The 20,518-nt window shown below is 41.3% G+C and overlaps 1 protein-coding gene across 2 annotated transcripts; it reads left to right on the top strand.

Annotated features, from left to right (window-relative positions):
* The first annotated feature begins 3,220 nt into the window (after nt 1–3,220).
* On the top strand, nt 3,221–20,232 carry TNFRSF8 (TNF receptor superfamily member 8). Of its 2 annotated transcripts, none has more exons than XM_065855182.2 (12): nt 3,221–3,330; nt 3,455–3,664; nt 10,143–10,233; nt 12,434–12,559; nt 12,980–13,135; nt 13,238–13,331; nt 13,766–14,046; nt 14,254–14,364; nt 14,897–14,944; nt 15,616–15,641; nt 16,539–16,743; nt 17,496–20,232. In XM_065855182.2, the coding sequence occupies exons 2-12, from the start codon at nt 3,593–3,595 to the stop codon at nt 17,738–17,740; spliced, it is 1,455 nt and encodes a 484-aa protein (XP_065711254.2). In that variant the 5' UTR covers nt 3,221–3,330; nt 3,455–3,592; the 3' UTR covers nt 17,741–20,232. The 2 variants fall into 2 exon arrangements, with proteins under 2 accessions (XP_065711254.2, XP_071654494.1); XM_071798393.1 differs by having other exon boundaries at nt 17,547–20,232.
* Nucleotides 20,233–20,518: the final 286 nt, after the last annotated feature.

The raw sequence follows: 20,518 nt of genomic DNA on the forward strand, positions 1-20,518 counted from the left end.
CCAATTGCTTGCTGACCAAGTGATGCTTCTCCATGGCATCACATGGCGCCAGTGTTGCCTTCCCTCCTGTCTGTCCTCTTTGGGCTACTGAAACATTTCCAGAGAAGTTTAGTAAGTTGGCTTCCCTTACAATGCCTAAAATCATTGGGATCCTGAATGCTGTCCCTGTGTGTTGTTACCATGGTGTCACTTCCAGGTTCCCCAGGAAGAGAGCTGTCCCATGGCTAACGTGCATAAATTGATCAGGAAATTGTATCAAGAAAGTGATTCTTGCTTTCCTTCCTTTAGCTGTGAGTTATTTTTTCTTATTACAGCAGAGGCTGTCATTTTCCTTTTTTAATTTGTTAAGAATTCCACCTTTTATTTGTAGCATGTATCCAAACAAGCACTGCCTTTGGTACTGCTGAGACTCCCAGTGAAGTTTTAGGATCTGGTGTTATTTCGTCTAGCTAAGTAGCAGGAGTTTAGTGATTTTTCATCAGCATACTGCAATTCTCTAAATAGCAACACTGACAGACACCGAAATACAGATTTTAGACAAAGTAGTTTTAATATGTACCCTTTTAAATTTGGTGGTCTTGTTTATCTGTTCAACAGATGTTTAGAGATGACACTTCTCTGTGTTTTTTTTCCACCAATACAGCTAGATATATAGTAACTGAACATAAATATTAAAACCACAAGAAACCATGCTAGTAGTACAGTATGAGACTAAAATCAGCCACTTCAAAATCAGAAAATGGCATGAGTGTTTTTGCGTGAGTGTTTGTGTAACAATGCTACTTCTACAGTATTCTATTACTACTTGTTTTACTCGGCTTTCACTGTTAGCAGCGCAAGGAACAGACGGTGCTCAAGGCATGTCCTGGGTATGTGTCAGAGAGACCTTCCCTCATGGCTTAGCTGGGTCTCTGCATTCTTTTGCTCCAGGCATCAAGTGATATTTGAATAACTGCTGACTTAATGGGACCTTCTCTGATCCCCTCCACCTCAACTCCACACAACACACGCAGATGACCAGCACAGATCAGATACCTGGTGTAAAAATTACCTAAGCCTTAACTAAGCTCAGCATTAACTAAATTAGTTAAAATAGAAAATGCCAAGCAGCCTTGTCTTTGGGCACTGCTACCTTTAACACCTGAAACAAATCGATATTCAGATGTTAGATGCATATAATCAAATAAACATTATAAGTAATAATAGCATGTTCATAGGAGTTTTTCCCTTTTTTAATGATAGACATTGTCCTCTGATGGAAGAATAGAGAAATACAGGTTGTTTGTTTGCTTCTATTTGTTCTGCCTTTTTTTTTTTTTTCATATTAACATAGATTATTTTCTAGGAAATAGAGGCAGCATTTAGAGAACAGTAGCGTGGGTTTGTTATAAAACAGAGGTGCTTCTTCCAGTTACTGATAGGGCTTCTTTTGGAAAGCCCCTTTCATTGTATTTGAAATCAAAACACACAAAGTCGGAAATTAAGGCATTCACTTAAAAATGCGTGCAGGTCGGAACATTCCTGTTAAACACAACCTCTTCACCCTTTTTATTTCTGTTGCTTTTATTACAGACTTGTAATGGCATTGTGTGGTGTAAAAGCCTTTCCGAAAAGCCAGCAGCAACAATGAGCACTTTACACTTCCTATCCTTTTAAATATTGAATTCAGCCAAGAATGAATTTAAGAATAAGGAGTTCTAAGAAGGACGGCTGCTGGGAAGCCTGGTTTCACTGCGGATGTGTGAGATGGATCCTTTCTTCTGAGGAACGCCGGTCTCTCTGCAGCCTTTCCCTCAGTGAGTGTTACTAGAATCCTTGCTCTTTGTGCAAGACATGTTCCATGAAACTTTGTAAAATGTATTGACATTGCATCCTCGGCCAAATTTAATTGGAGTTATCCAATGGGTTAAAAAGTTATTGACACTGTAGATTAAAAAGGAACTGACATACATATATATACAAAATGCTCATTATGCTCTTTTCAGGCTTATTTTTTGTCAAAAACAAGCCAGAAAACTCTCCCTGTTGTTAATCTTTGGAAAGTCTTTCATGCACAGTGTTTTGTGTTCTGATAATTAATTTTTGTATCAGATACACTGACCTCAGCAGTATGGCTTACAGAGGCTAAAACTTTCCAGGCTGTGTCTTATGTTGGTTTCTGACCTTTTGCTAGAAAAGCTTTAGATAGAATTGCCTGAACACAAGGTTTAGATATTTCTAACTCATTATTTAATGAGGAAAATCAAGAATGTATTATTTGGACATTCAGATACTTAGTTATCTCTAGGCATGCCTACCCAAATCAGCTTAGAGACTGAGAGTAACCTGACAGAGTGAAGGAAGGAGGTTAGATTTGTGTGACAAATATACAGTATGAAATGTTCTGAAAATGCCTGGTTTTTATAAGATGGTATTCTGGAGAAAGAAATAGAGGTAGTTACTTAAAAGGAAGAGAATTACAGCTGTGGTTAAAGAAGATATTTACATCATCCCAAAGTCCCTGTGGAATGCTCTCATCTTTGGTATTCTGGTGTGATGGCAGTGAGGCAGCTGTGGGTCTTTAACAAAATAATCAATTATCCGACTTGCAATCTTTTCTCTTATTTTGTTTTGCTTTTTTTTCTTTTTGCTGATAAGAGTGAGAAGCAAAAACCATGGGTGTGAGAATTCAACTTCTCATTATTTTCCTGAGCATCTCAGAGAGGTTTTGGAGGCAGCCTGTCCTTTTTTGAAGTGGGTAACTTTTACTTTTGACAAAGCTTTTAGGGTAGATAAGAAAGCTTCATGACACCTTAAAGCAACTGAGATCTTTCCAGGCACCAGAGCCAAAAAAGCGTTATCCAGAGTAACAAACAAAAGTGATCGGAATGACAAGTAGCAGTCCAAGAGATGACTGTCAGCAACAGGAATTCATTTCAAGTGGGACCAGAGGAAAGAGAAGGATTCTCAGGAGAATGCTCTGCATTATGTTGGTGTTTAAAATGGCAAAGTGTAAAGCCTAAACCTTTGTGGAGTCACCCTGATTGGTTGTGAGTTTTCACACACTCATTCAACGGGAGTAAAATGACTGTACTGAAAAAATGAGTGTTTTTTTACTGGGAACTCTCTTGAGATTTGGTTGCAGCTCTTGAGAGTGTGGTAACTGGATGGGGCAGGGCTTGGACTCGTGCCTGGCCAAGGCTTTGGGGTGGTGAAGTGCTCTCTGTGGGCAGCCTAAATGACTCAGGAGCCTGCACTTCTGCACAGCCAGCTGCGTACCTCTGGTGACAACCTTGATGCGCGCAACCAACTCACAGAAACCCGACAGCTCTGGGACTAGAGATTGATGTGGTTTTGTTTTGCTCTTTTTTACTTTTCTTTTTCTGGGCAGCCCCCTCCACCCTCCCCCTTCCTTCTAAATTGTTTTCTCAGCTTTCTTGAGTCTCAAAGCCTGTCTCCTTCTTGTCTTGAACAGCTGGAATGGCTCTGGATTGAATGAAAAGACACAGAGCAAGACTGGACTGGACCCTGGGTGGATCTCAGCCTCCAGGAGGAGCAACCTGGCTGTCCAACCTGCAATGCTGGCACCTGGGGAGATTTAACACCACCGCAGATGGCTGCCTGCAGCCTGCCACTAGGACTGTGGCTCCTGCTGCTTCTCCAGGATATCCAGACAGCCCCTCAGGTAAGGCAGGGTGGCAGCAGGATCCTGCAGCCCCTCAGGATGTGGGAGCCTGGGGAGGGCTGGGGGCACCTTGGGTTTGCAGGACTATCCTGACCATAGGCTGGGTCCTGGGTGTCCACAGAAACAGGCTTTGTACAACACAGGGTGATAAATATAGAGCAGAGCTGTCAGGAAATAAAGGTAGGAAGAGCAGGCAGGAGAGTTTGCCCTCTCTGGGGACTTTGCAGGCAGGAGCAGGGGATAGGAGCTATGGTCTGTGGGGTTTGTGATTGGCATCGTTAGTGTTACTGCACCTCCAGGCACATCGCAGTTAGGGAATGAGGAAAGATTTGTTAGGGGTGGGGAACTGTTCTCCTTTCTTTGGGTGAGTGGCTTTTAATTTTGCCTGCATGGCCAGGTGCTCTGTGGCAGAGCTTGGTTCGGAGGGCTTCTGCTCACTCCACTGATGTGAGTCAGGGCTGGCAAATTGAAAGGTGTAAAGGCAAACTAAACAGTAAAATACCTTCCTCTTTACAACCGCCCACTGCTCTGACACTGACTTCCTCATGAATGGGCTAGTATTTCTGCATCAAATTGACTTAAAATAGACATAGCACGCTAGTTCCACTCAGCTGGCACTGTAGATGCAAGCTCGTTCCCTGCTTAGATCCTGTCATCTCTTGTGGGTTGTTTTTTCCCCCCCATCACCCCTGACTCAGTTTTCCTTAGTGCATCACATGGCAATGAGCCCTTAGCACCTGACGTAAATCCAGGTGATTTCTCTGCTTGACACGCACACACACAAAAAGGTCAGTTGGAGAGGCTCTTTGCACAGGTAAGGTCAAATATGTGAGTAACTGCACAGTCTTGGATCCTGAAATTGGGTATTTTCCCTTGCAGTGGAAATATGAGCCTATACTAGCCTAAGACACCTGTCTGTAACTGAATGATATAGCACATCACTTGGTCTGTCAGCTTTTTAATGAGAAACTGACTCCAATTAGATCTTTGAAAATAAGCAAGTCCTGCATCCTGTTCATAGACATTTGAGAGAGATCCTTCTGGCTCTTCTAGAAAGAGTAGTTTGATCTTGTGTCTTTAGTTGTCATTTCCCCTCCCACATTGCAAGTTCGCTCTGTTTTGCCCTGGTTATCTGTCCTGCTGCTGTCTCCTTCCTGAAATATAGAAAGATCACTGTTCTTCCCTAGGATTGGAATCTGTAGTCCTTGCCCCCCTGGGGAATACGTAGGAGGGTGTTCAGGTAACCTTGCTTGGTCTACTGAATGCAAACTGCTTTAGGAGAACTGCAATAGAAAAGAAGATGGTATTTTGCTATTTGACATAACTCCTGGTGTTTTTTTCATAAAATGAAAGGGGCAGAGAGAAAATGTGGTTTTCTGATACTCATTGTCAACATTCAGACTCACTGAAAAATCGTCAGTTACCCAGAATAAATATGTAGATCTTTCTGGGATGAGCAACTGGGCTTTTCACTGTCTGTCTGTATTGTCTCTATCACATCAACCTGCTTTTCTTACTACTGGACTACAAGTGATACTGTTTAATATGAGCAAGTCACAGTTTATCGGTCATACTTTAAACCCTATTCCACCTCACTTGAGTCCACAGTTTGCCTTTTGTTTGTTTTAATATTCAGTTAACTCTTACTTGTTAATAACGTCTTTACTCGAAGGAGATCCAGCTTGACTACTTGAAGTCTTAGATCATCAGCTTCTTTTGTACTGTCAGAATTTGGATGGGAGCATGAAAGGGAGTCAACTGTTTTGCTGCAGTCTTAGTCAGTTCTAGAATAGCCAGTGCTGCTAGAAGGGTTTTTTTTACCGTAATACGCTTTCTTCCTGACTGAACAGCTCATTTGTAGCAAGCTGATTTCTTACTCTGCCTCACCATCACTTTTTCTCTGTGAGCTCAAAAGACCATAAATAAATGAGTCAAACCTTGCCCTGACTGAGTTGCAGAGTAGCCCACTGAATTCAGCACCATCTTTACAATTGCCATTATTTAGATTGGAATAGCAAACATGTTTGTAGATACAAAGAAAGTGAGAAGAGCTACAAAAACCCTATTTTCTGAAACAAATTCTCAGAAAGAAGCACTGAAAAAAACCCAAATGCTTTGTATCAAATACATTTGTTTTATTTAGTTGGACCTTGAGATACAAAGCTTTAAAAAACCAAGAAAACAATAACCTGAGTTCTGTTTCTGTCCTGAGATTCAGACAAGAGTTGATAAGGAGCAGGGATAGTCAAAAGATGAAAGAGAAAAATACTTTAAATGTTAGTTAAGGGGGTTTTGAGGTTACTGCATTTCATCCTGTTTCTTGCATAGATTTAGGAGAGCTTGTTCTGTAAAATTTATTGGAGATTTCCTTGATGAAGCGAAGCCGCATGCTAGTTGCTGCTGAGCATGGATCATACCCCACTTTTCAGTGTTTCTAGGCGTTCCAGGAAGAAGAAGGGGGAATGGAGCAGAAGTGGAAGTTCTTACACACAAATCCTTCCCTATGAAATAAGCAGTAAGGGGCACAAACAATGAAGGGAATCTTCTCTCACTGGCTAATGGACAGTTTCTGCAAGCGTACTGGAGCCAGGACAAATGGCCAAAGCTGTAAGTGGAGAATTTCTTAGCGCTTTTTTTTTTGTGGGCCTCTACACACGGGCACCACGGAATAAAGAAGCTGAACCTGCCACCCCACCGCTCACAGCTGATGCTTTTTGTAAGAAGGTGATAGCACTGAGGTTTTGTAATGCGAGGGTGAAACTTTATTCTGTCTCTTTTGCTTTATCCCGTCCTTTCATTTCAAGAGCTATTTATGAGCAACTAGGACCTGCTAAGTCAAACCTTAACCTTCAGCTTCTGCCTCACAAAGAGTCTTAATTTAAATAATCTGGTTTTGTTCTGGAAAAAATGAGTTTTATTAGTGATATTCGCACAATCCTGAGTCAAAGTAATTAAGCTCATATTTTTTTCCGAGACAGGGTTAAATTTCCACTGTCATCCTAGAATGTATTGCAAAAGGATTCTTTGACTTAAGTTCATGCTAACAAATGGGGTAATGGTCCAAGGCAGAAGACTTTCATTGTTTTGTAGTTAAACTTTTTGTCTTATTCACACGCATGTGTTGCTTCCATAATTCTGTGGAAATCTAATGCTTTTTTTGGCCAAGCCACTGAAATATTTGCTTTTTAACAATAAAATATTTCATAACTCCAGCACTCAGTGGTCATTCTGTCCAGGAACAGTGAGATAAATATGCATGAATCATCTTCCAGTCCCTCCAAATGCGGGTGGACTGGATGGTTCATGTCTAGATTTTTTATGTTAAAAAAGGAAGAGCCAACAGCTGAGGAACAAAAAAAAACCCCAAACACATCAACTGTATCACTTGGAGCCTTCTTGCACACAGACATTTAAGTTGATGGTCAGATCAAGAAAATGCATAAGGCATCTTTCCAGAAGCACTGAGTTGTCATGGGAGTGGGACTGGAAAACAAGACGTGCAGAATTCCCTGTGTTTCTTGGTGAGTCTCGCTGTCATTAGAACTACTGAGCTCATCAAAATAAAAGTCAAACAAGCCATTAGTTGATTGCAGACTTGCACCCCAATTTCACTAATTGTAGCTGAGATGCTGGATGTGGTGTTTTGCATGTGGGAAGAGCAGATACAGGTGGTGAAACCGAGGTAATTCACAAGTTCAGTTACTGAGTGGGCAAGTTACCTCAGTTCAGGCCTGTTGCTACCCACTAATAATACACATTTTTGTTCCCTTTTCACTTCATATCTTTGACTGGTTATCTTTTGTTTTAGTTAACTTATTACTCTGATATTCAGCACACATAAACAGAAAAATGAAAACTATGTTGTTCTTGTTCCCAGAAGTAGTGTAATAACTGCAGAAAATTAGTTTCATTTTATGGGAGACTTAAAACATGGAGGCCTTGACCCTTCCCCTCTGCCGTTTCTGCGAGGCATGCTCTTGGCTTTTAGGCACCAATTTTTTCCGCTTACACAAATATTCGTGGAAGTTTTGGTGGGTTCTTAGCACAAGATCTTTTATTCCAGATGCATGAAAACTTGAAATTCAGCTTACAAAATGTATTGCGTAAGGTAAGAAGCAAAGCCCACGTCATCTTTGTGACATTTGGCCTTTCCATACCGCCAGTTTTGCTTATGTAATTTATTTTGAGCTTTTAAGCCTGAAGTGCTAGAGCTATGGGGGCTTGGATTATACTCAGGTCTACAAAGCACCAACCTTTCTGCTTTGTTTTAGGGAAGAACTTTGCATCATTGCATTGCTGTTAATCAACCAGCTTTAGAATTTAGAGGAAAAAAAGTAGAACAGGGAGGTGATGATTGATGGTGAGCATCGATATGTTACATTATTTATCGCTGAAAGGATCTATAATAAGTTTTGTATTTGTTAAACACACTTCAACTAAAAGAATGGCAACTCTTAAAACATTTTGCAGGTAGCTGGGATTAGAAATAGTGGGGTCTCCAGAATGTAGTTTCTCAGCCATAGAAATCATGTCATGATTTGTTAAAACGTCTTATTCTGACCTTAGGCTTGGCTCAGCGAACAGTAAGGCTGGCTGCTAAGCTGGGCTCAGAACTGGATGCTTGAAAGCAGCATTTGGTGTGATGCTGTGGATGCTGTGTATTGTGTAGCTGCCCTCTTGTGGAAAGAAAAGTAAAAGTTGAGTACTCTCGTGTATTTTCATAATTTGTGTAGTATTTATGCGTGGTTCATGCAGTAATTTATCACAGCACTAGCATCAGGTCAAATTCAGGATCAGAATTTGCATTGCTGTAACAAAGAGCAGAATCTAATCCTAAAGTTTTGATTTCAAGTAACTTTGTAAAAAGCAGCCCTACCCTCAAACTTTTATACAGACGCTATTCCTCTATTTAAACCCCAAAAGAGACAATTAAATAAGCTGTAAGTTCATGTGCTGCATAAATCAGTCAAGAATTTTGTTCCCACCCTGATTTAAAGTCAAACACAATTTTGCAGCCAGAGTTTGTTGCCCAGGAGAACCAGGGACAGAAGGTGAGGTTTTCGTGGTGACTTCCCATAGCTCATACAGACAAAGTAGTCCAGGACGACTTAGCTCCAGCCAGGATGTTGCTGTTCCTTGGATTTCTTTATACAACTAGTTAATTCGCTTCACGTCACTGCAGTGACTCCTGAATGACTCTTTGTCTAGTGACAGGTCTCGTGTCATTTCCTGTTATTCAATATAATCTTAGAGTGGCTGGTTAACCAGGGTGCAAGGAGATTCCACTTCCATTTCCTACAGCCCGGGGCTTCCTCTTCAGAAGAGAAAAATACAGGGTGCACGTTTGTAAACCTGATCTGAGTCAGGCCGAGCGAGCACACATTTGCTATTTCCTCTATATGCTCGAAAAAATGCTTTGTATGGAGGCTCTGTGGCCCAGTGGTTAGTGCAGAAATGTGTCAGGCAGGATTTCTCAGTTCTATTACTGGAGCTCAATGAAATTTAATGGTTTCAATATGTTTTTTTTCTTGTCCTTTTGTTAATTTCCCCCTTGACTGAAAGTTCCTGTTTTCTGATGTAACCTGGGGCAAGTTAAATAACTTCTGTGTTTTTATGGTCCTGCCGTGAAAAGAGCAGCGTATTATATAGGAGAATACAGCTGTGAAATGAGTTAGGTAGTAAGATTCTGCACGGCGTGCAAAGGCAGTAGGGAAATGCATCTGCAGAAAGTGAGATGTAGGTTTTGTGAAGTATTTAACTGCTCTACCAGTAGCATGTGGGAAAAATACCTGGGGAATCTGCTGAGTCTTTACAAAAACTTGCTATTTATACCTTCTAGTAAATACTGAAAATGAAATTCAGATAACAACATTTTAGGGGATTATTAAGGGAGATGCCAAATTGAAAAATCAGATTTTCTCATCAGAAAACTTGTAGCACTGTAATTTCCCAGAGCATGAAGTGGCCCTGCCATGCATAAATGAAGTTTGATTATATGCTTCTTGATACAATTCATAGCTGAATCTCATTTTCTAAGCTAATATTAGAACTATTCTGTGGGGTTTTTTTTAACTAAATAAGTATCAGTTATGTTGTCAAGCCAAAGGTTGCTCCTGAAGACCTCCACTCACAGTAGAAATGAGATTACTTATTTGAATAAGGGCTTCATTGTGTGAGTATCTGCAGCATTCTTTTCAAGGCAAAGCCCCTTTTTTCTCAGTGTAGGATTTGTCCCTGAATTATAAGTAAAGCAATGTATTGGTTTATAATAAACACATTTTTAGGTCACTGAATTCAAGTGTTATGACCGCATAAATAACTGAATAGAAAGACTTATTTACTGCAGACAAGAATTATCCTTGTGCATTACAGCCAATCTAGCTAGATTTTAATTTGCACTTGAGACAGAAACTGGAATCTGCTCTAATAGGGAACTAATTGTTTTCTATCTGTGTCTTTTGTCCGTTTCAATTTCTAGACATCACTAACCCCATCTCATTCCTGTGATACACTTGAAAATTGGTTCTATGATGAAACTTCGCAAAGCTGCTGCTACCGGTGTCCCGCAGGTCAGTACATTTCTAATTCGATCAAATCAGCGTGGAGTCTTTCTTGTAGAGGAACCATTGTTGAAGGAAAGTGCAAGTGCATGTATCACTGTCTAGTGTGGATCCAGATGTGACCTTGTTCTCCACCACCGTGCTGCTGTTCAGTCTGCATGCAGTCTGTAAATTGTGAACAAGATAACTTACTAGAATTTTTAATGTGGTTTTTGTTGGCTGACTTGACGCTCTGAAGTAGCCAGAAGTAGGCAGGTTCTAAGAATTCATTTCAGTTTGCCTCAGGGTCTGAAATGGAAATGGTGCGGTGAAATTAGGCTAAATAAGTTTCTGGTCAGAGCCAAAAAAAGAAAAAATGCAGGTGCGGAAAATCTGTCATTATCTTCATAGTCAACGCAGTTTAGAAAGTGTCACACGTGAGAAAGTGAACAGCCCCTTTATGAGGGGACGCAGTGAACTTTGCCTGAAGCTCGTTGTGATGCATGAGGTCAGAAGCAGGAAACACCCTGGCGAGACAAGTTCTGGAAATGTCTGAAACTCCCCCTGTTGGCCAAAAAACCCCTCAGTGGGTGGGACATTTTAGGGTACATCACCCTCATCCATCTCTTCTTAGAGAAATGTTTTTCTTTTCAAGAGGCTATTATTATTTGAGCAAAAAAAGGGGTCTAAAGAGGGGTTCAGTGCTTGGTTGCTGTCATGGTTCAACCCCAGCCTGCAGCTGAGCACTGAGTGGCCTCTTGCTCACTCACCGCCCCGGTGGAATAGGGGAGAGAATCACAGAGGAAAAGTGAGAAAACTCGGGGGTTGAGATAAAGACAGTTTAATAGGTAAAGCAAAAGCTGTGCACGCAAGTAAAGCTAACCAAGGCAGGCAGGTGTTCAGCCATCTCCAGGAAAGGAAGGCTCCATCCAGTACGTTTTTCTGTACAGGTGATTGCAGCTGGTGTTCCTGTTGCTCAGGCTTTTGCCTGGTTGTTGAACGATGGACACAATCAGTGCAGGACATCACCAGAACACACTGTTAGACAAACTTCAATGCTACTACACCCAGGGCACACATCCCATGTGTTCAGGAAGACTAAAGTAACTGAAGTTAAAGCTTTTGTGTCTTTGGGGGAGGAAGGGGGAGATGACAGACACGTGCAGGTACACATGAGCAGCTTGCATGCCGTCAGCCCCCACCTTGAAAAGAACAGTCTCAGACAAGTAGTTTTGAGGAGGTGGAAGTGACATGGTTCAGGCTTGTCTGGTGGTATTTAGTGGGCCAAATATAGCACAGCTGATTTTACCTGCACTCCTACAGCATGCTTTCCAAAATGCACAGTAGGTGAGTTATTCCCCTGCCAGATCCCACCTCCCTGTGGTTAACTCTTTGTGGCTGGGTGATGCAGGCTGGATGCTGAAACTGGGATTCATTTCTCTCCTCCTGTTTTCCACCTGTGAAACATTCAGCTCGGCCTGGCTTTATGTTGCTGCTTTAGCTTTTTCCTTTTGCTTCTGCAACTGCCACTGTTCCTTACCCTCTGGTAGTTATTTCCGCTTCCTGACAAGGTCACAGCTGACCCCTCCATTTTCTAATTTATTTGGCACTCTGGCCAGTGGTAGAATACTTCATCTGTTGCTGAAATATTAGGAATGCTTCTGTCCCAGCCTTTCCCGTACTCCTAGCTGGTTATTGTAGCTAACTTGCCACATGGGTGCTTTTAAAAACTGGTCACTAGAAAATGATTACCAGACATAAATATGGAGTCATAGAATAGCTTAAGTTTGGCAAAGACCTCCAGAGGTCATCTAATTCAACTAGACTTCATGTGTGCTGCATATACACAGAAGGTATGTGAGATCCAGGGTAGTGTGTTTGCAAACTGGGAGCAATGAGTCCAGGTGAGCTGGAAGTGTTGAACAGAGGAAGTGCATAGCATAGACATCCAGCATCAGAAAGACTTACATAGGTAATTTGATTTGTTTAATGGAAAACAGTTGAAAAATAAAACCATTTCACTACTGCCAAGGCAACTGTAAAAATAGCAGGACTGCTCAGAGAGCAACCCACTTCATGCTTGAATGGGAAAGGCAAAAACGTGCTAGAGAAACAAAATCACTGCGGTAGTGTGTCTAACAGGTAAATGAATATAGAAGAACGCTTCAGGATGGATGTCTCCTGTGATTCTGAACAGGTTATCCTGCACATTTTGTTTTTCTTTCTCCAGGCTCTGTTAAAAAGAAAGCATGTCCTAGGAACCCAGACGAGGACTGCATGAGATGTGGACCTGAACAGTATGTGAAAGAAAGATTCCATAAGCCACAATGTGCGGCTTGTGTATCATGTGCAAAAGGTTTGCTTTCCCTCACACATACCTCACAGTTATATTCTCTCTATGTATTTTGTTTACACTGCATTTATATTTTATTCATTTAGAATTTCCAACAGCAAAATTATCCATCCTTGGTGACTGATTTAGAGAACAGAATGATACCTTGCACATAATGAGTATCGCTTCCTGTGTGACCCGAGACTACCTAAAAATTCTCTCATTCAGTGCTATCCAAGTCTAATTTCTGCCTTCTGTCTTATGTTGCAAGCAATTGTCTACTGGCTTCTCCAATTATTCATGACTTAAGTTGCCATCATGAAGAACGGCAGCAGCCTGTTCTGCTTCCTGAGCTGTTGAACTGCTGGTGCTCAGCTTTGGCCCCTGCTTTGCATTTTCCTTGCAGGGCGATCCTTTGTTACTGCATCTCTTTCTTCCCCACAGAACCTGACCTTGTGGAGACAAAGCCCTGCTCCTTCAACTCCAGCCGCGAGTGTGAGTGCCGCCCAGGCCTCTTCTGTCAAATGTCTGTTACGTACACCTGCTTGCGATGCCAGCAGCACACTGTTTGCAAGCCTGGTTTTGGAGTCAAAGTCAGAGGTAGGAGTTCCTACTTGTCTAGTTTACCTTTTCTGATCTTGGCCTTAGGCCTGGACCTGATGCACTTTGGCCAGTCAGTCCTCAGTCATTATTTTAATACAGGCACCTCGTCAACTGATGTTATTTGTGAAAAGTGCCCGCCTGGGACCTTCTCCAATGAAAACTCCAGCACCGACATCTGCAAGCCGCACACGAAGTAAGTCCATAGATCTTTAAAGTGACTAACTAATTAATCAAAGTTAAGAAAGCGTGAAAAGGAAGACCTGTCACTTCTGGTGCAAAGTATACAAATTTAGAGGCTAATGAGATAGCTTTGGATCTATATGCAGAGTTCAAGAGGCTTCTCTTTATACCTGTTGCACAGCTCTGTACTGAAGGAAGGGAGAAATTCCTCTTGCCTAATTGTTAGTTTACTGATTACAGTGGAATTAAACATATGTATGGTTTGCATCCAAATCAGTAATTAATGCCACAGTGGTAAGAAGAAGGTCAATGACTTTTTCATGGAAAGCAATAAATGCAGGTGATACAAAAATGACCAAAGGGATGTTCATCACATGGAAAGTACTCTGATCTTATACCATGGCAGGGTCCTCTAGCACTGATACACTGTTCTCTTTCATTCTCCAGCTGTGCCAAGTTAAACAAAGTAGCACTAAGCAAAGGAAATGCCACCCACGATCAGGTTTGCCTGGACCAATTGCCCACCTACCTCACCCCAAGCACTTTGTCCATGAAATTCAGCAATGAAAGAAATAACTCTAACCTAAGGAGGTTTGAGGAGAACCTGGTGACTGTTGCTGGTATTGTTTTAAGTGCTGCAACAATGGAAAACCCCAGTTCAACTCCTGAGGAGAAAGTTCCGGCTGGCACTTTTCCTACGTCAGCCAAGGGGGAGACAACAATGGCAGGTAACAAAGATAAAGCATTTATACTGTCTAACATGTTTTATTTGGATATGTCTTTGGTAAATGCAATTTTTTTTGTGGGAGCTTCCTGCAAATCCCTTACAAGTTGTGAAATGTTGTCCATGGTTCAATGTCCAAAACCATACATCTACTAATAATTCCCCCTCTGCCATTTCTTAGCCTTTCCTGTGCTCCCTTTCTGTGCTATAGGTCTAGTTCTTTGGGGAGTGGTTCTCTCTGTGATAGTGCTACTTGTGGGCATGCTGTTACTTTGGAAGTGGAAGGTTTGCAAGAAGCAGATCCTCATCCTCAAAGGAAAGCGTGAGTTTTTAAATACATAGCATGCTGTTTGATCTCCAAATATCCCAGAATTTTGTGGAGGTCACTGGGGAAGAGAATGTTTACTACTGCCTGGTGGAGGCGGGCCAGATAACGGTTGTACGCAAACTGGTCGTGAAATATGTTGGAGAAGATAAGAGAAAGATCGAAGCAGCTATGAATTTATGGAGGAAGATACTACAAGCTGGGTGGGGAAAGGGGAACCCAGTGTTTTCTTCTCTCAGCACAGACAGTAATATTAAACAATATCTGAAGTGTTTTGTGAGTGTTTGTTGGTTCCTGGGATAGGGTTGGGCTTTGGGCATGAGAGGAAGAGTGGTTTTTACTGATACCGACTCTCAGTAGCTTTGCCTAGAGTTACATGTGGGGTGTGCCTGCAGAACCACATTCCCTCTTCTGTAGAAACCAGGATGTGCATGTTGTAAGTTGGTTGTAGACCGGTGGGTGTGGTAAAGCTGTTAGAACCTGCACGCTCCATGATGAGTTTTGCTAAAGGAATGCTTTCTTTTATCAGCACATCTGCATTCCATCGCTTCGCACAAATCCTGTCTCGGATCTCAAGGTGAGTGACTGGCGGACCAGGAATTGTAATCCATCTGTCTAAAGAATAAGTGGATAGTTTTAATATGGGGCTTTATTTTATAGAAGTTTAATTTAAAACATAGAACTTTTTCATGTCAACTGTGTGTCTCTGCTCACATGCAAAAGGCCAGGCCTGTTGTCTGTCTGGTGTGAGCAGGTGACACTGGCTGTTGCAACCCACTAGATGGCACCTGCTTCCCACTGCACTGGGCCGTGTGTCAGTTCAGGGAGGCTTTACTGGAAAAATTGCTCATTTAACTTCTGGGCACTCAAATGTGGGAGATGTGCCCCAAAAAATTGGGTGTCAGCCATAGCAACCTGTACAGATCCCCCAGAGTACACATATTTTGCCCAGTTAAATCTCTCTCTTTGGTTGTGTTAGACTCTCCTCATCACCAAACATCAGAGCTTTTTCTATTAATTTATTCAGGAATACAATTTAACACCTCTTCTTAATTTTCTCAAAATGAAATGTTTGCTTCCTTGCTTGCCTTAAACAATAGAAACTGTGACTGTGCATTATGGAGGTGACGCTGATGTTGGGCAGTAGGGTAGTTCAGGACATGGCTGGGTGATATTTCAGAGCAAATATTGAAATTCTTGTGATTGCTGTGAATTTTCTTCTGATAATTTTTCTTCTTTCCATTGCAGGTTCTGACCTGGTGAACGAATATACAGTAAGTGTGAACAGTATTCCAAAACAGATCCCTTTCCATTCCAACGTAATGATATTTTTAAATGTCCTGTTAAAGAGTGCCAGTCTTTTTGTTTGGACTACACAACATGTGATCCTCTAGCTGCAGTGCTGAGATCTACTAGGACTTGCTAGTTCGTCTTCAGCTGTGTCTAATGCGGTGTTAAATAATATGATGTTGCCACTCTTGTTTGCGAAGGGAGTATTTGGTTTGGTCTCATGCCATTCATGTTGCAGTCTATGGGACAAGATTCAAAATCACAGGGTGAACACGCCTTTCCTACCTTCTGGGAGAACTTTGTCTGTCAGTCCCATTTTATCTTACTGCTCCAGTCACACAAGTGGGATTTGGACTCGTCTATTGTCTCACTCTTTGTAGGATTTGCCATGACTGTCATATGGGTACCCAGTGGGTATGGTTTGTCTGGAAGACTTTCCATCAGGACCAGCTTCTGGTTTAACAGGATAGTCTGCGGATGAACATGACAAACATCAGTCAATATGGTGCTGACAGAAAGCAGTTCCTCAGCTGCTGAAGTCATCACACCTATTTGATTCCCCCATTTCCAGTGAAATTATAGCAACTTTCATCCTCCAAGTATTCTCAGTTTATTAGGCTTATTGTCTTTAAATGTCCATATCTGCTAAAATACTCCTTAGACTGATTTTTTTTAAAATCAGTTTGCTTTTAAATGTTGTACATCTGCACACATACAAGATACTACTTACTCTAATATTCTGATTGCAATCAGCTATCATAACTTCAGTGTGTCATTGCTGATTTCTGCCGCAGAAGGGTTCTGTAGACTTATTACAGTCTTCACAATGTTGTTTTTACATCCACCCCACTTCTACTCTACTCTCCTCTCTACATTGGCAGATCAGACTGACTGCTGACAGAGAGCCAGAAGAGAAGGAGTTCATTGACAGAACCCTCCCTTTGGAAACCAACAATAACTTGTTCTCCAGCACAGAAAAAGCATGTAGTCCTGATCTGAGCCTGACTGACATGACAGAGAGTGATGGAAATGCCCCAGATCGCCCTGTCGATTCTCGACTGAGAGACCACACGAACAATCAAATCGGTGAGTCTTGCCTTTTTTTTTCCTCTTGCATTTCCAGTTTTTCAACCATGGGCACATAATGTCATTCTGAGATTGTTAGTGAGCAGCAGAGTGTCCAAAGCTTCTAACAAAGTTTGGGCCTGAATCTCCAGAACCTTTGACACACAAACTCTGGTATATCTATTCATTTCAATAGAACGCTTTCTTATTTTCACATTTGCCTCAGTCACTTATGAACCTGACAGAAAAATGCTTTGCTCTTCTTCTTCTTTTTCATCCCTGCAGATGTAAATTTGCAGAAGAAATTTTAAATCAAAAATGTGTCAACTGGAAAATGGTGATGTAATGCTTAATGAGAGTTGTACTTCACATGTCTCCAGCTGTCATTTTCTTCTCTTGGTTTCACAGTAATAGCTTGAAATGTGTCTCCCATATCTTCCCATGAAGTCTTTGACCATAGAACAGGGCAGGAGATAAAATCACACCGGAAGGTTATTTATAGGGGTAGAATTGTTACCTGAGACACAGTCTACATGAGACATTCTGGCAATTTTTCCAAACCCAATTTTGAGGTCATTTGAAGGCTTATAGTGAGTTCTGTGTTTTCACAGTGATGGGCTTGGTTAGATGGGCTTGCCCCTGGTTAGAAAATGGAATGGTGGGGGGCGGGAAGAAAAACTGAGTATCAAATTTAAAAAAGCATGAAAATGAACCATCTCTAGGGTCAGCAGTGATGCTTAACTACGCTCAGCACTATTTTTTTCCTTCCTCAGAAAAAATATACATCATGAATGCCGACACTGTTATTGTGGGGTCCATTTTAGGAGCGCCTAGTGGCAAGAACTGTGCTGCTAGAGGGTGTGAAAGTAACGTTGATGCCCAGGAAAACGTGGAAGAGGAACTGGTGATGCACTATCCAGAGCAGGAAACAGAGTCGTTTCCAGGGAACGATGTAATGATTCCTGTGGAAGAGGAGGGAAAGGAATTTCATCACCCCACCGCTGCCACTGAAAAGTGATAAACCCACTGAGATGATGTGTGAAGCTACAGAAACATACAGTGTGACACTAAGCTTGAATCTATGGCAAGGGAAGTAGACACACACTGCCTTAGATTATCTGAAAACTCATGTTAAACACTGAAACATATTCAAACAAGGAGTGCCAGAAACCTATTTCACCTAAGAAATGAGAGGATCGTCCAAACTGTTGGCCTTCATAGCTTGACGTCAAATATTTCTCCTTCCCTCTTTCTCCCAGTATCGTGCTGGAAACAAACTTGAGTCAAACCTACAAAATTCAGAGGACATCTGGATGCCAACTCAAGTTTCACAGCTTGCTTTCTCTGCATGAAGAAATGGATTGAAAACTATATCTGATTACTTCTATTAGCTATGAAAATTCTGGCCAGAATTCCAAGTTCAGCTTGAGACCCCCCCATTATTTCATATGTTGTTTCTATTGCAGTATTACCAGTATTTCCAATTTTGTCATATATTTTGCAACATCTGTGTTTTTCTTAAGGCCACAACTCTTGAATAAATATAACAACAGTTTCAGTTTTCCCTAACACAAACAGAACTCTTAAGTTTGTGGACTTTGTATTTCTTGAAGAAATAGGATCAAAAGATGTCACACAGGCTCAGAAAACAGAAGGCAAATAAAACTAATTGAAGCCCACTGTCCGTCAGGTCATTCTAATTTTGAAGTCTAATTCCTGGTTTTTGACTACTTCAAATCATCAGTAAGTGTATAAATTGGCCTCTTCTGATGGAATCTAAACCGGCTGAACATTTGGAGTTGGATGAATGATGGGTTTAGCCCAGCGTGGGGTCTGTAAAAAGGGAAAAGAAGAAAATAAACTAGTTTTCTACAAAAAGGAAAGACTGAAAAACAGGCACAGCAGTTATTTCCTGTTAACATCTGCTTCTTTTAGTATTGCTCATAATCATCAGGGTGACACTGATCCACGTATCTGCTCTTGAACAAAGATCTTTTTTGTGGTCGAATGGCTTGTGTTATGCTATTTCTCAATCTTTCATGCTGCTTGTTTGATAATTGTAAATGTAATAGTGCTGACTATGTTTTTGCACAGGACAATGGAAAATTAGCAAGATGACACATTTTGCCTTGATAGTCAAAAAAAGGAACCACAAAAACAATTACTTGCTTTGTAGTTTTACCCTGGACAGAGTACTGTAATAACAGCTGTGCAACTTCAGCGTCTTTTGTCTTAGAACACACAAAAGGAACATAAAAGCATAAAAAACACCTCCTTGGACCAGACTAGTAGCACGAGCTCAACATTTTCTCTCTGACAGTTGCAGTAAGACGTTATTTAGGAAGAGCACACGAGCCTGGTTAAGATCTGCTGTTTGCATTCCTCATAATTCTGCAGGATCAGCTGCAATTGGGTTAAGGATGGTAAAGAATTTGCCTTGGCCTTTAGTATTCATTCATATTGCCATTAATATTTCTTTTGTCTTTTGCATATCCTGGTACAATCCGCCTCAAGAATGTGGCAACAGCTTACAGAGAGTTACCATTCACTGTGTAAAGAGGCACTTTTAAACTGACCTCTTGACTTATTTCAGTGAGTGCTGCTAGTTCTTGTATTACAGTATTTAGTGCAATACTGAGTCGCTTGTATCATTTTTGCTGGTATCCTCCTCAGCCTCCAAGCTGAGTTCCCATCTTTTTATATTTGTCATGTAAGTTAGATGCTCCACTGCCTTGGTCAGTTTATTGACCTCTTCTGCATCTTTTCTAACTTCACTACATTCTTCTGGACATCTGGAGGCCAGAACTACGCGCTGCACTGAATACGAGGGGAGTTGCTAGTTCCAGTATTTACTTCCTGAATTCCACTCTTCTCTGCAAGTCTAGAACGTAAAATAATTTTTAAAAACAATTGCTGTCACTGTGTACTTTAGTTTGTCTATCAAGTCTTGTAAAGAGAGGCAACTGGGGAATCCTTTCTGGGTACTTGTGTATTTGTACTTGTTTTATTCAGAAGATAAACTGCTCCTAATGCCCAGAAATGTCTTCTGGCTGTCAGTGTTGCCATGTCAGCAGCAGCTACATGAGCTGAAGAAGTGCTTGTGCAACAGAGGGTCAAGTCACCAAGTACTGACATAAAACAGCAATGCAAGGAAGAAGAAAAAACTGTGCAGGAGAAAAACTGGTCACCCTTTCCTCCCAGTCAGGGTAATTCATTGTTTCCCAGTGCATACACTTCATTCTAGAAAAATACAGGAACTTCCATTTCATTTTAGAGAACGCCAGTTTGTGTATCCATGAACTGTGAATAACCGTGTTCACCTGGCTGTGACTGTTAAAGGATGTTCTGTAATGACAGCTAATCGTGTATTTCAGCTCTGTATATAAATTAACCTTTTCTACTGGAATGGCTTTCCAGATGAGCCATATGCCTTGCAATGTGTTAGATGTGTTATATTTGGTTAGTTGCTGAAAATCTTTGAATTAAAAATTACATGGATTTTAAGCCATAGCCACACTTTTCTTGTCTGATATGTAAATGTTTTGTTGTTTATTTCAGTACATGTATTTGCAGAAAAGAATATTTTTGCAGGAGAGCTGTTCAAAACTTAGCTATTAGTCAACTGGAGCAGGTCTGATTTACATTAAAGTGTCTACAGCAAACCGGCAGCGTGTACGAGACATGAGTGAACGTGGTGCAGCAGCATGGTGGGTATCAATGAACGCTACTAAAGGTAGGTTCGTATTTTGAGGCTAAAGGAGCATAAATATGACTTAGAGAGACCCTTTATGCGTGT

This window comes from Patagioenas fasciata, chromosome 23 (assembly GCF_037038585.1).
Source record: "Patagioenas fasciata isolate bPatFas1 chromosome 23, bPatFas1.hap1, whole genome shotgun sequence".
NCBI classification, from domain to species: domain Eukaryota; kingdom Metazoa; phylum Chordata; class Aves; order Columbiformes; family Columbidae; genus Patagioenas; species Patagioenas fasciata.

Coding starts and splice junctions, on each gene's coding strand:
- TNFRSF8 (XM_065855182.2), top strand. CDS start 3,593: ATGGCTGCCTGCAGCCTGCCACTAGGACTGTGGCTCCTGCTGCTTCTC. Junction 3,665..10,142: donor ATATCCAGACAGCCCCTCAG/GTAAGGCAGGGT, acceptor TTCAATTTCTAG/ACATCACTAACCCCATCTCA. Junction 13,136..13,237: donor TTTTGGAGTCAAAGTCAGAG/GTAGGAGTTCCT, acceptor ATTTTAATACAG/GCACCTCGTCAACTGATGTT.